This window comes from Montipora capricornis, chromosome 14 (genome assembly GCF_036669925.1).
Source record: "Montipora capricornis isolate CH-2021 chromosome 14, ASM3666992v2, whole genome shotgun sequence".
Classification (NCBI taxonomy): Eukaryota; Metazoa; Cnidaria; class Anthozoa; order Scleractinia; family Acroporidae; genus Montipora; species Montipora capricornis.
In genome coordinates, this window is record NC_090896.1 from 41,060,548 (window position 1) to 41,073,047 (window position 12,500).

Below are 12,500 nucleotides of genomic sequence, written 5' to 3' on the forward strand. Positions count from 1 at the left end.
TTTTGACCTTGAAATGACAAAGTTAATTTTTATATTTTTTATGGCTTCTAATTTTAGCATGATTCATATTCGCTGGCTATTGACAGTTGACTCTAAAATGACTTTTTCCTTTTCCATTCACTCGCTGAGGGTGTGCTTGTTTTCTTTTAAAACTCATGCGGTTCAAGAAAAATTCAGGGCCAAACTCATGAATTCCAAAGTAAATTTTACTCAAAAGACCGATATCGTACTCATCGCTGCGCTTCGTGGTTCATGGGATATCGGTTTTTGGTGTAAAATATACCGCGGAATTCACTAGTTAGGCAATGAAATTTTCTACACGAGAAAGCAAAGAAAATGATTTAATTATTAAGGCAGGAACCGGGAACATCAAAATGCAGTAACAACAAATAACCAGGGACCTTCGCGTTTAGGTTTGGCTAACTATATATTTATCTACAAGCTGGTGCAAAATAATTAGGAGTTTTCTAGGATTAATACCCTGCTAAGAGCCTCTTATACGCTGGTAAGAGGCTTCAAGTCTATTATCCTGGCGTAAAATGATTTGCTCAGTCATAATAGGAATTTATGTGCCCCTCCCATTTTATTTTCTAGAAGAACCACTATTTTACAGCTCAGAATGCAGACGTGAGCTTGGATTATTATTGCGTCTTCCAGCAAGGCTTAGTTACGCATCACGCCAATCCTCTCTCCTCGCTCTCCTATGACGGTAGTGTTTTGCCATAACCTGAAAAGACAAAAGAAAAATATGCAAGAGAAATCTCACCTGAGCAGTTTCGTCCGTCTCCAACAAACCCTGCCTTACAAGAGCAATTATATGAGCCATTTGTGTTGATGCACTTAGCGTCAGAGCTGCAGGTGTGATTTCCAGCCAAACACTCCTCAATATCTGAGAACAAAGTTAGTAAGTAAACCATCATGAGTTTTACACCAACCTATACACTGAGTTTTTAATTAGCAATAAACCGTACATTGAATTATCGAAGATATACTAATCCATGATATAACTTTCCATTTTCTCACCAGTACAATTGTATCCATCACCAAAGTATCCTGGTTTACACGCGCAAGTATACGATCCTCTGGTGTTCTTACACAATGCATTTCTACAGCAATTGTGCAATGGTGTGACACACTCGTCAATATCTGCGATTAGAGTAAATAAATTACTTTGGTAAAATTACATAGGAGATTATTCAAAATTCTCTGCGCTGATTGGTTGGCGTCGAAGTTATTATTACGCGATAATCACCTAAGCGATTTTTTAAATTCCCGCAAGCCACTTTGTCGAGATGACAGACGAAGAATTTAATTGTTTTAAAGAAAATGCATATTCTTCAAATTTTTGTGCTATATTATCTCACTGTCTTAGTGTATACTACAACAAATATTCACCGAACTGGAGGTGGCTAGTGGCGGATATTTACCGAGCCGCGGAGCGTTTCGGTTAATAGCTTTAAATACACATGAGTTAACTAGTCCTTTTATGTCCTCTATGTCATTGGTCGAAAGCACTAGCTATCGAAGCCAGCGTAGTACAAATGGGATGGATATTTAGTTTTTTGGCATATTTCAAAACATTAGAATATTTTGCTTTCAGTTTGTTATCCCGTTGTGATCTACGAGCTGATGGAAAGAAAAATATTAATTATGTATGATTAATATATACGCTGGTAAGAGGCTTCAAGGCTATTATCATAGCGTAAAATTTACGTCATCGACGATGGGAGAATGTTTTGCTCAGTCACAATAGGATTTTATGTGTCTATCCCACTTTATTTTCTAGATGGACCACTATTTTTCAGCTTAAAATGCAAACGTGAGCTTGAAGTATTATTCTGGCTTCCAGCAAGGCTTAGTTACGCATTACGCCAATCCTCTAACGTCTTGCTCTGCAATGAACGTAGTGTTTTGTCGTACACCATCATAAGTACACAGTTTTGAATTAGCAATAAACCGTACATTGAATTATCGAAGATATACTAATCCATGATATAACTTTCAATTTTCTCACCAGTACAATTGTATCCATCACTAAAGTATCCTGGTGTACACGAGCAAGTATACGATCCTTTGGTGTTGTTACATAATGCATTTCTACAGCAATTGTGCATTGGTGTGACACACTCGTCAATATCTGCGATTAGAGTAAATACTTTGGAACAATTACATGGGTGATTATTCAAAATTCTTTGCGCTGATTGGTTGGCGTTGAGGTTATTATTACGCGAAAATCACCTAAACGATTTTGCAGAAGGGCCGTAAGCCATTTTGTCGAGATGACAGACGAAGAAATTAATTGTTTTAAAGAAAATGCATATTCTTTAAATTTTTGTGCTTTATTATGACACGGTTTTAGTGTATATTTCAACAAATATTCATCGAAGCGGAGATGGCTAGTTAACAATTATTCCATGAGCGCGAGTTGGATATGAGATGATAGATAACCAACGAGGCGCGTAGCGCCGAGTTGGCCATAATCATCTCATATCCAACAAGCGCGAGTTGACTAATTGTTTTATTAAAACGCCCCCAAAATATAGGAACCTACAATAGACTACAATAAAAACTAAAGGGCCCAAAAAAATCACCCATATGCTTGCCGAGTTTGTAGATCATGGTATAATGGCTCATAACCCATGATGGCTTAGCCAATCAAAGCTCTCGAATTGCATTATCGAATAATACAGTTTTTAATAAATAGAGGATATTACATGGTCGCGCGGGGATACGAATTTTATCTTCGAGTGCTGCAAGTATCTCTCATGAGTGAGCGAAGCGAACGAGTGAGAGATACTTTCAGCACGAGAAGATAAAATTCGTATCCCCGCGCGGCCATGTAATGTTCTGTTTATTATATAGATATTGATGAAATGTCTAGATTTAAAACAACTTGTTTTATTAATTTTCCAAATGATGAAAAAGTGGTCACCAACCGCTAAAACGCGCATGTTATGTAACATGAAACAAGATATGAAAGTTATGAAAAACAAATCATGATAATGTAAACTTTGCAATAAAAATGTTAATGTAGTAGAGAAGAATTATATTAAAGCACAACAGTATCTTACAATGAAGAGAAAGCTCGCGTTTTATTGGCTCATCGTGTTGGTTACCATGACAACACCTATATCCTCACATGTGAAAGAGAAAAATGATATGTTCACTGCGCGCGGTGAAGATATGATTTTTTAGTAAAAAGTGGAATCCTGGTATTTCATCAATATCTATATAATAATAGTGGATATTTACTGAGCCGCAAAGTGGAGATATAAATGAGTGCACATCAATTTGTTGGTCCTTTTATATACCCTTTCTGCTATCGCCTATGTCATCGGTTGAAAGCACTAGCTGTCAACGCCAACGCAGTGCAAATGGGATGGATATTTGTTTTTTGTGTCTGTTTCAATAAATTGGAACTATTTTGCTTTCAGCAGAATTTCGATTCTGATCACAAACTGATGCAAAAAAAAAAAAAACATGTATTATGATCTCGCTGGTAAGAGCTTTCAAAGATCTCAGCATGACGTAAAATTTACGTCATCAACGATGAGTGAAAACAGAATAGGCCTTTATGACGGTTTTGGAAGCCATCTTGACGGGTAAGCAATCGTCTCCGAAAAAACAGTGTTTCTATGGGAATCTGCCGTAAAGTAACGTGAGAAATCCTTGAATATAGAAAATTTGTGGATGGCATAATTTAGTTGCTAACCAAATGATTTTACTGAAAAAAGAGATTAATTTAAGATTTAGCTAGGAAAATACTAGTGCAGGTAGGATCCTCAAGTTTCGTCAGTAAAATCCTTTGGTTGGCAACTAAAGTTCACCGTTCGGAAATCTTTCTACATTCAAGGTTTTCTCAAGTCATTTTAACGCAGATTCCCATAAAAACACTACTGTTATTTCGGACACGTTTGCCTAGACGTCAAGATGGCTTCCAATGTGTAATGAGGCCTATTTTATGTGCCAGTCACATTCTATTTTCTAGATGAACAACTCTTTTTTACAGCCTAGGATTCAAACGTAGGTTTAAAGATATATTCTACGTCTTCCAGCAAGGCTTAGTTATGCCTTTACTCCACTCTACTGACGTCATCGTGCTTTGCAATGGAGGTAGCGGTTAGCCGTTACCTTAAATAATTAAAGTAACATTTGCAAGAGAAATCTGACCTGAGCAGTTTCGTCCGTCTCCAACAAACCCTGCCTTACAAGAGCAATTATATGAGCCATTGGTGTTGATGCACTTAGCGTCAGAGCTGCAGGTGTGATTTCCACCCAAACACTCCGCAATATCTGAGAACAAAATTAGTAAGTAAACCATCATGAGTTCTACACCAACCTATACACTGAGTTTTCAATTAGCACAGTACCGTAGATGGCATTATAGAAGAGAAACTAATCCATGATAAAAATTTTGGTTTTGTTCCGGGTACAATTGTATCCATCACCAATTGAAAGTATCCTGGTTTACACGTCGAGCAAGTATGCGATGCTTTGATGTTTTTACACACTGTATCTTTACAGCAAATGTGCATTTGTGAGACACACTCGTCAATATCTTCGAAAAGGGTAAATAAATGCCCTTGTTATATAAAAGAGCGGAGAGCGTCGAGGGCGAGCACTGATTGGCTACTCAGACTCCGAATACGATCCTCCGCGATCCGAATACGCGCGTCGCGAGGGATTTGCGCCCGAAACTAACGCAATTGTTGCAGTTAAAGTTATTTTTTTGTGCCATATGATCTCACTTGTTTAGTGTATACTAAAACAAATATTAACCGAACTGGAGGAGGCTAATGGCGTATATTTACCGAGCCGCGATGCGTTTCGCTTAATAGATTTACACATCAGTTAATTAGTCCTTTTATGTACCATTTTGATATCTTCTATGTCATCGGTCAAAAGTACCACCTATCGACGCCAACGCAGTACAAATGGCATGGATACTTGGCTTTTTAGCGTGTTTCAATAAATTTGAAATATTTTGCTTTCAGTTTGTTATCCGGTTCTGATCTACCAGCTGATGGAAAAACGTACCAATTATGTATGATTAATATGTACGCTGCCTAAGAGGCCTCAAGGCTCTTATCATGGCTTAAAATTTACATCATCGACGATGGGAGAAAGCTTTTGTAAGTCATACTAGGATTTTATGTGTCTCTCCCATTTTATTTTCTAGATGAACCACTATTTTTCAGTTTACAATGCAAACGTGAGCTTGGAGTATTATTCTGTCTTCCAGCAAGGCTTAGTTACGCATTACGCCAACCCTCTGACGTCTTCGCTCTGCAATGAAGGTATTTGTTTGCCGTAACGTTAAAAGACAAAAGTAATATATGCAAGAGAAATCTGACCTGAGCAGTTTCGTCCGTCGCCAACAAACCCTGCCTTACAAGAGCAATTATATGAGCCATTGGTGTTGATGCACTTAGCGTCAGAGCTGCAGGTGTGATTTCCAGCCAAACACTCCTCAATATCTGAGAACAAAGTTAGTAAGTGAACCATCATGAGTTCTACACCAACCTATACACTGAGTTTTCAATTAGCACAGTACCGTAGATGGCATTATAGAAGAGAAACTAATCCATGAGAAAAATTTTGGTTTTCTTCCTGGTACAATTGTATCCATCACCAATTGAAAGTATCCCGGTTTACACGTCGAGCAAGTATGCGATCCTTTGATGTTTTTACACACTGTATCTTTACAGCAAATGTGCATTTGTGAGACACACTCGTCAATATCTTCGGAAAGGGTAAATAAATGCCCTTATTATATAAAAGAGCGGAGAGTGTCGAGGGCGCGCACTGATTGGCTACTTAGACTCCGATTACGATCCTCCGAGGAACTCGCGTCGCGCGAGATTCGCGCCCGAAAATAACGCAATCGTTGAAGGAATAAACGAGTTAAAGTTATTTTTTTGTGCCATATTATCTCAATTGTTTAGTGTATACTAAAACAAATATTAACCGAAGTGGAGGAAGCTACTGGCGTTTATTTACCGAGCCACGATGCCTTTCGCTTAACAGATTTACACATCAGTTAAGTAGTCCTTTTATGTACCATTTTGATATCTTCTATGTCATCGGTCAAAAGTACCACCTATCGACGGCAACGCAGTACAAATGGCATGAATACTTGGCTTTTTAGCGTGTTTCAATAAATTTGAAATATTTTGCTTTTAGTTTGTTATCCGGTTCTGATCTACCAGCTGATGGAAAAATTTACCTATTATGTATGATTAATATGTACGCTGGTAAGAGGCCTCAAGGCTCTTATCATGGCGTAAAATTTACATCATCGACGTTGGGAGAGAGATTTCCTAAGTCATACTAGGATTTTATGTGTCTCTCCCATTTTATTTTCTAGATGAACCACTATTTTTCAGCTTACAATGAAAACGTGAGCTTGGAGTATTATTCTGTCTTCCAGCAAGGCTTAGTTACGCATTACGCCAACCCTCTGACGTCTTCGCCCTGCAATGAAGGTATTTGTTTGCCGTAACGTTAAAAGACAAAAGTAATATATGCAAGAGAAATCTGACCTGAGCAGTTTCGTCCGTCTCCAACAAACCCTGCCTTACAAGAGCAATTATATGAGCCATTGGTGTTGATGCACTTAGCGTCAGAGCTGCAGGTGTGATTTCCAGCCAAACACTCCTCAATATCTGAGAACAAAGTTAGTAAGTAAACCATCATGAGTTCTACACCATACTATACACTGAGTTTTCAATTAGCACAGTACCGTAGATGGCGTTATAGAAGAGAAACTAGTCCATGATAAAAATTTTGGTTTTGTTCCGGGTACAATTGTATCCATCACCAATTGAAAGTATCCTGGTTTACACGTCGAGCAAGTATGCGATCCTTTGATGTTGTTACACACTCTATCTTTACAGCAAATGTGCATTTGTGAGACACACTCGTCAATATCTTCGAAAAGGGTAAATAAATGCCCTTATTATATAAAAGAGCGGAGAGCGTCGAGGGCGCGCACTGAATGGCTACTCAGACCCCGAATACGATCCTCCGAGGAACTCGCGACGTCGCGCGGGATTTGTGCCCGAAAATAACGCAATCGTTGAAGGAATAAACAAGTAAAAGTTATTTTTTTGTGCCATATTATCTCACCTTTTAGTGTATACTAAAACTAATAATATAACCGAACTGGAGGAGGCTACTTCCGGATATTTACCGAGCCGCGAAGCGTTTCGCTTAACAGATTTACACAGCAGTTAAATTCTCGCGAGCCGTTAAGTCGAGATGACAGACGAAGAAATTATTTTTTTTTTTAAGAAAATGCCTATTCTTCAAATTATCTTATTGTTTTAGTGTATACTACATTAAATATTCATCGAGGAGATGGCTAGTGGTGAATATTTAACGAGCTGGAAAGTGGCGAGGTAAACGAGTACACATCAATTTATTGGTCCTTTTATGTACCCTTTTCCTATCAATGTCATCGGTCGAAAGCACTAGCTGTAAACGCCAACGCAGTACAGTTGGGATAAATATTTGGTTTTTGTGTCTGTTTCAATAAGTTGGAACTATTTTGCTTTCAGCGGAATTTCGATTTTGATCTACAAGCTGATGCAAACAGAAAAATAAAACATGTATGATGAGCTTGCTGGTAAGAGCTTTTAAAGCTCTCAGCATGACGTAAATATTAACGTCAATGGGAATCTTTGTCAAAGTAACTTGAGAAAAGCTTGAATTTAGAACATTTGGGAATGGTAAACTTAAGTTGCAAACCAAAGGTTTTACTGAAAAAAAATGAGGATTTGAAAAAAAATACAGACTATAATGTATTAATTTCGAATTTCGCCTGGAAAATTCTAGTGCAGGTCGGATACTGAAGTTTCGTCAGTAAAATCCTTTGGTTAGGTTTGGTTAGTTTACCCTTCTCAATTGTTTCTACATTCAAGGTTTTCTCAAGTCATTTTAACTTAGATTTCCATAGAAACACTGTTATACTGGACACCCTTGCCTACCCCTCAAGATGGGTTCCAAAACCATTATGAGTCCTACTTTATGTGCGTACCACATTCTATTTTCTAGATGAACCAATCTTCTTACAGCTTAGGATGCAAACGTAGCTTTAAAGTATCATTCTACGTCTTCCAGGAGGGCTTAATTATTACTCCACTCCACTGACGTCACCGTGCTTGGCAATGGAAATAGCGTTTAGTCGTAACCTTAAATAATTAAAGTAACATATGCAAGAGAAATCTGACCTGAGCAGTTTCGTCCGTCTCCAACATACCCTGTCTTACAAGAGCAATTATATGAACCATTGGTGTTGATGCACTCAGCGTCAGAGCTGCAGGTGTGATTTTCAACCAAACATTCATCAATATCTGAGAAGAAAGTCAGTAAATACACCATCAATATTTCTACAAGAGCCTATATACTAAGTTTTCAATTAGAGGAGGCAGTGTGGCCCAGTGGTTAGGGTGCTTGCCTTGAGATCCGGAGATCCCGGGTTCAAGACCCGCTCTGACCACTCGATAAATTTGATCCTGGTAGTCCCCGGTTCAATTTCTCCGCTGCACTTGTAAATAAACAACTCGTTTGCCTCCGGCCAGTTGGGATTCTTAACAGTTGTTGTTCTGTTCTGTTGTTTCGTTGTGTTTCATTGGCTGAAAAGCCCCTAAGGGGAGCGCTCAATTAAGTATGTAAGTAAGTAAATGTATGTAAGTATGTAATTAGAAAAGTACCGTAGATTGCACTATCGAAGACAAACGTATCCATGATAAAATGTTTCGTTTTCTCACCGGTACAATTGTATCCATCACCAAAGTATCCTGGTTTACATGAGCAAGTATACGATCCTTTGGTGTTGTTACACAGTGCATCTTTACAGCAATTGTGAATTCGTGAGACGCATTCGTCGATATCTACGATTAGAGTAGGTAAATGTGCATATAGAGGTACGCCATAACGTGTCAAAGGAATAAAAAGCCATTATTTGAGGACAAGATTACAAATATATCAAAGCCGGAGTTTTTTAACCATGTCATCCTATAATTACTATCACGTACCATACTTATTATATATTGAGTTAGAAACAGAGGTAGTAGCAGTGAAAGCAACAGGTAGACAATATGAGCATCAAGGGATACCTTGTTGACAATAGGCAAAGTTCCATCCTGGAGGACAAACACAGCGATATCCTTTGTCTGTATACCCAGATTGGCAAACACCTCCGTTGTCACAGCGACCTACTTTATCACAGGCAGTCTTTGAACAAAGACAAAAACAACGCTGGCTTACAAATGATTTTTTTCTTATATATGGCGGGCTTACTGTTACCTAAAACCCATCACCCGGATCCTCCATCTTCTATATTAGCCGTCTAAGGCAACCCTGTCTTGTATCTTTTTATTTTTAGAGGCACATCCCAGGGGATTTTTACGGATGTGTTCACAATAGCCAATCATAAGAGGACTTATGGTTGTCCATTAATTACGTCACAATGCAAACACCTGAAACACGAAGGTATTTCGAAATAATGAAAACACATCGCAGTTCTAAAAAGTTCTAAAAATAAGGGGATACGGGACAGGGTTGACTCAAAGGTATAACACGTATGGAGGCTCCAGGTAACGGGCTCCAACTGTTACGCTATCGGTCATGGTAAGTGATGAAATCGTTATTTTGCTAAAAAAAGGATTAAGCTGGCAAGGCGTCCTTCTTTCGTCAGAAACGGATACTTTTTTGTGGATAGTAACCATGTTGTTTTGAGGCCTTATGCGTCCCATGGTGCAAAAAGGACTGATGATGATGATGAACCATGTTAATTTTCCCATGACACTGCTAGTATTCAGATCTGTTTACTTGCGCGGTAAAAGTCACTCAATGTATGTTAACATTGTTCGCTTTGGTACTCTGTGTGCATGTGCATGATTTTTCAGTGCTTGTGAATTTACGTTCTGTACGTTCTGAGCGTCTTTCTCTCTAGTTCATACAAAAGCTACTGTAATACGAACAGGAACATGAACACGAACGAGTACACAATTAAGTGCATTAACGCAAACTAGAGCACAGAAACCGAGGACAAACACAAAGGGAACAATGCTAACGCAAACACAAACAACGTAGAATTGAGCCCAGCTGGTTTCCATATAATCGCCCGGATCGCCCCGACCGGACGAAACAGTATATAGGCGATCCGTAAAATTCGTGCGATTTGCTGTGTCCAAATTTCACTCCATCGTTTTGATCGCTTCGATAGAGCAGAGTTCTATCCGGGTGATCAGGATCTCCGCAGTCGCCTCTTTCCGCTATTGTTTTCATAAATTCGCGTATACACTTTTTCGTGCGATCGGGGCGATCGATCCTAGGGCTGGCGATTGTATGGAAACCATGTTTTTGTAAATTGAAACGCGAAGAGGAACACAAAAGGAAATTCTAACTGAGATTAGGAGGAGCAAACAAGAGGATCAATTCAATTTTCAGCCTTACGTCTGCTCCATGATAGAAGTAATCCACTTTGTCCTTAAGCTCTAGACCATGTCTAAGATGAGTGGCGTTGTTCAGCTCACATCTGTAAAGTCCGTCGTCATTTTTGTGGGTATGAATATTAACACTAACGCAATTAGGGTCTTGATAACATCGCCACTTGCATTCTTCTAAATCGTGGACTTGGATAGTCGTAATGTTATGTTTCACCAGCCGTTTATTGGCGAAAAAAAAGAACGATGGGAAGACAAGTTCCCGACAATCATCTATAAAATCAAAATTAAGTATTACAATCATCATTATAACCTAATATAACCGAATGCTGAGATAACTAGGCTAACTCTATTCCCTTGATCTTGAGTACAAGTCCAAATTAGATGGTAGGATAGTGTTTTGAATACATTTAGCTCAAATTTCTCGACCTGAAGGAGAAAATTTCAAGCCCCGGTTAGTTATGGAAACGTGCATTCCCCTGTAAAGTACTTTCGTTCAGCTCTGAAAAACTCATCCAGATGCAATTGAGTTTTCTACATCGTGTATGTACCACCAATCTTTTAAAGCCTTTAAGTCGCTTTCATTGAAAATACCAAAATTACTGTCATTTGATTTTGCCGCTGTTAGTCGTATGCCTACTAGTTACAGTATACGTAAGTTACTCATTTCGGAATAAAAACAAGTTTTATGTAGCTGTCGACTAATCTAACAGAGTGCAAGGAATTAACGCTGGTATTGTGTACGCTCTTGTTCAATCCGAATTGAGTAATTTTAATGACATCATTATCGAGAAACGTTAATGGCACCACGAATTAAAGTTCTCTGCTTGCAAATGAAGAGCTATTTATTAACCCAGTGAGGGAGAAAATCGTTTGAATTAGAAAATAATTGACTCGCTGCGCCAGATCTTCACCGTTATTTATTTTGATGAAAAACATTCACAAAAAGAGCTAAATTTCAAGCGTGAAAATTCCCTCCGTCCAAAAGCATTTGGTATGTGATCTTAGTTGTCACTTTGTAAGAAGGAAGAGGGGTTGATGCGCCATTCTCAATCGAAACTGGAGTCCTCCCCTTTGAATGGTATCGGCAATTGATTACTCTGAACCTGTCACACACCTTGAGCAGGAATACGATAGAAGGAAGAAAAACTAGTTAAAACCAATGTCGATTAAATCTGGGTTCACTTCAGCTAAATTTGTTCTAGGAATGTTAGTGAATGTGGCGAAGTGGCCAATCAGGCCTCACAAAACTAAAACTAAAAACTAAAACCTTAAACAGAAACTCTTTTTTCTTGTGATTGGTCAAAAAGAAAGCATAAGCACTGAAATATATTTTAGGATATTCATGGTTTTTCATTTCCCGAGGTTTAGCGCTGTCGGGAATGCTCCTGCTCCTCGAATTTTGCCCGACAAAATCACAGGTTAAACACAAAGTAATCACTATCCACTGGATAACTCAATTGGCTTTAATAGTGTTTATCCGCTGGATAGTGTTTTATCCAGTGGATAACGTTATCCACCTTTTTAACAACCGAGGCAACAAAGTATGCGAAATAGACTGAAGAGGCTCCACCTGCGCCGATATTTCATACTGCAGAATTTTCCATTCTGTAGTTTGTTTTTCTTTTTTTTTTCTTTTTTTTTTTTTTTTAATGATAGATAATTTTTGATATTTATTGATGGTGACTACTTTTATAATGCATCTAATGATTTCTAAACCCTCCGTGAAAATAAAGGTTTGGCCCTCATACGCGACAGGCGAAGTGTTGGCCAATTAAGAATTTCGCGCCCTTTATTGAGGAAGACAAACTAGGGAAAAAAGTTAACTCTTTTCTCTAGTTTCTCTACCACAGTAAAGGGCGCGAAATTCATAAACGCATTTTTTTTTCCTCAAAAAAAGCAATACATCATTTTTAAGCTAAGAAAATAGGCTTTCCAAATACACATAACCTATTTACAGAGAACTAAACTTTGAGAGAGAAGGACGAAGAGAAAGGAAACGACACCAACCAAAGTTAAAACTTACCATTCAAACAGGCAGATGTGACA

General features: G+C 38.4%; 1 protein-coding gene across 1 annotated transcript in view; it reads right to left on the bottom strand.

The window, feature by feature from the left end:
* Positions 1–12,500, bottom strand: part of LOC138031986 (fibulin-1-like) — a 14,964-nt gene that overhangs the window by 2,327 nt on the left and 137 nt on the right. The window contains exons 1-11 of the mRNA XM_068879574.1: positions 12,478–12,500; positions 10,462–10,724; positions 9,120–9,237; positions 8,772–8,894; positions 8,232–8,354; positions 6,543–6,665; positions 5,355–5,477; positions 4,171–4,293; positions 2,015–2,137; positions 1,024–1,146; positions 767–889 (exon numbers count right to left, since the gene is read on the bottom strand). The exon at positions 12,478–12,500 is cut by the window's right edge and continues 137 nt beyond it. Of these exons, the coding sequence (XP_068735675.1) occupies positions 767–889; positions 1,024–1,146; positions 2,015–2,137; positions 4,171–4,293; positions 5,355–5,477; positions 6,543–6,665; positions 8,232–8,354; positions 8,772–8,894; positions 9,120–9,237; positions 10,462–10,724; positions 12,478–12,500 (1,388 nt within the window). The remainder of the gene's footprint in view (positions 1–766; positions 890–1,023; positions 1,147–2,014; positions 2,138–4,170; positions 4,294–5,354; positions 5,478–6,542; positions 6,666–8,231; positions 8,355–8,771; positions 8,895–9,119; positions 9,238–10,461; positions 10,725–12,477) is intronic.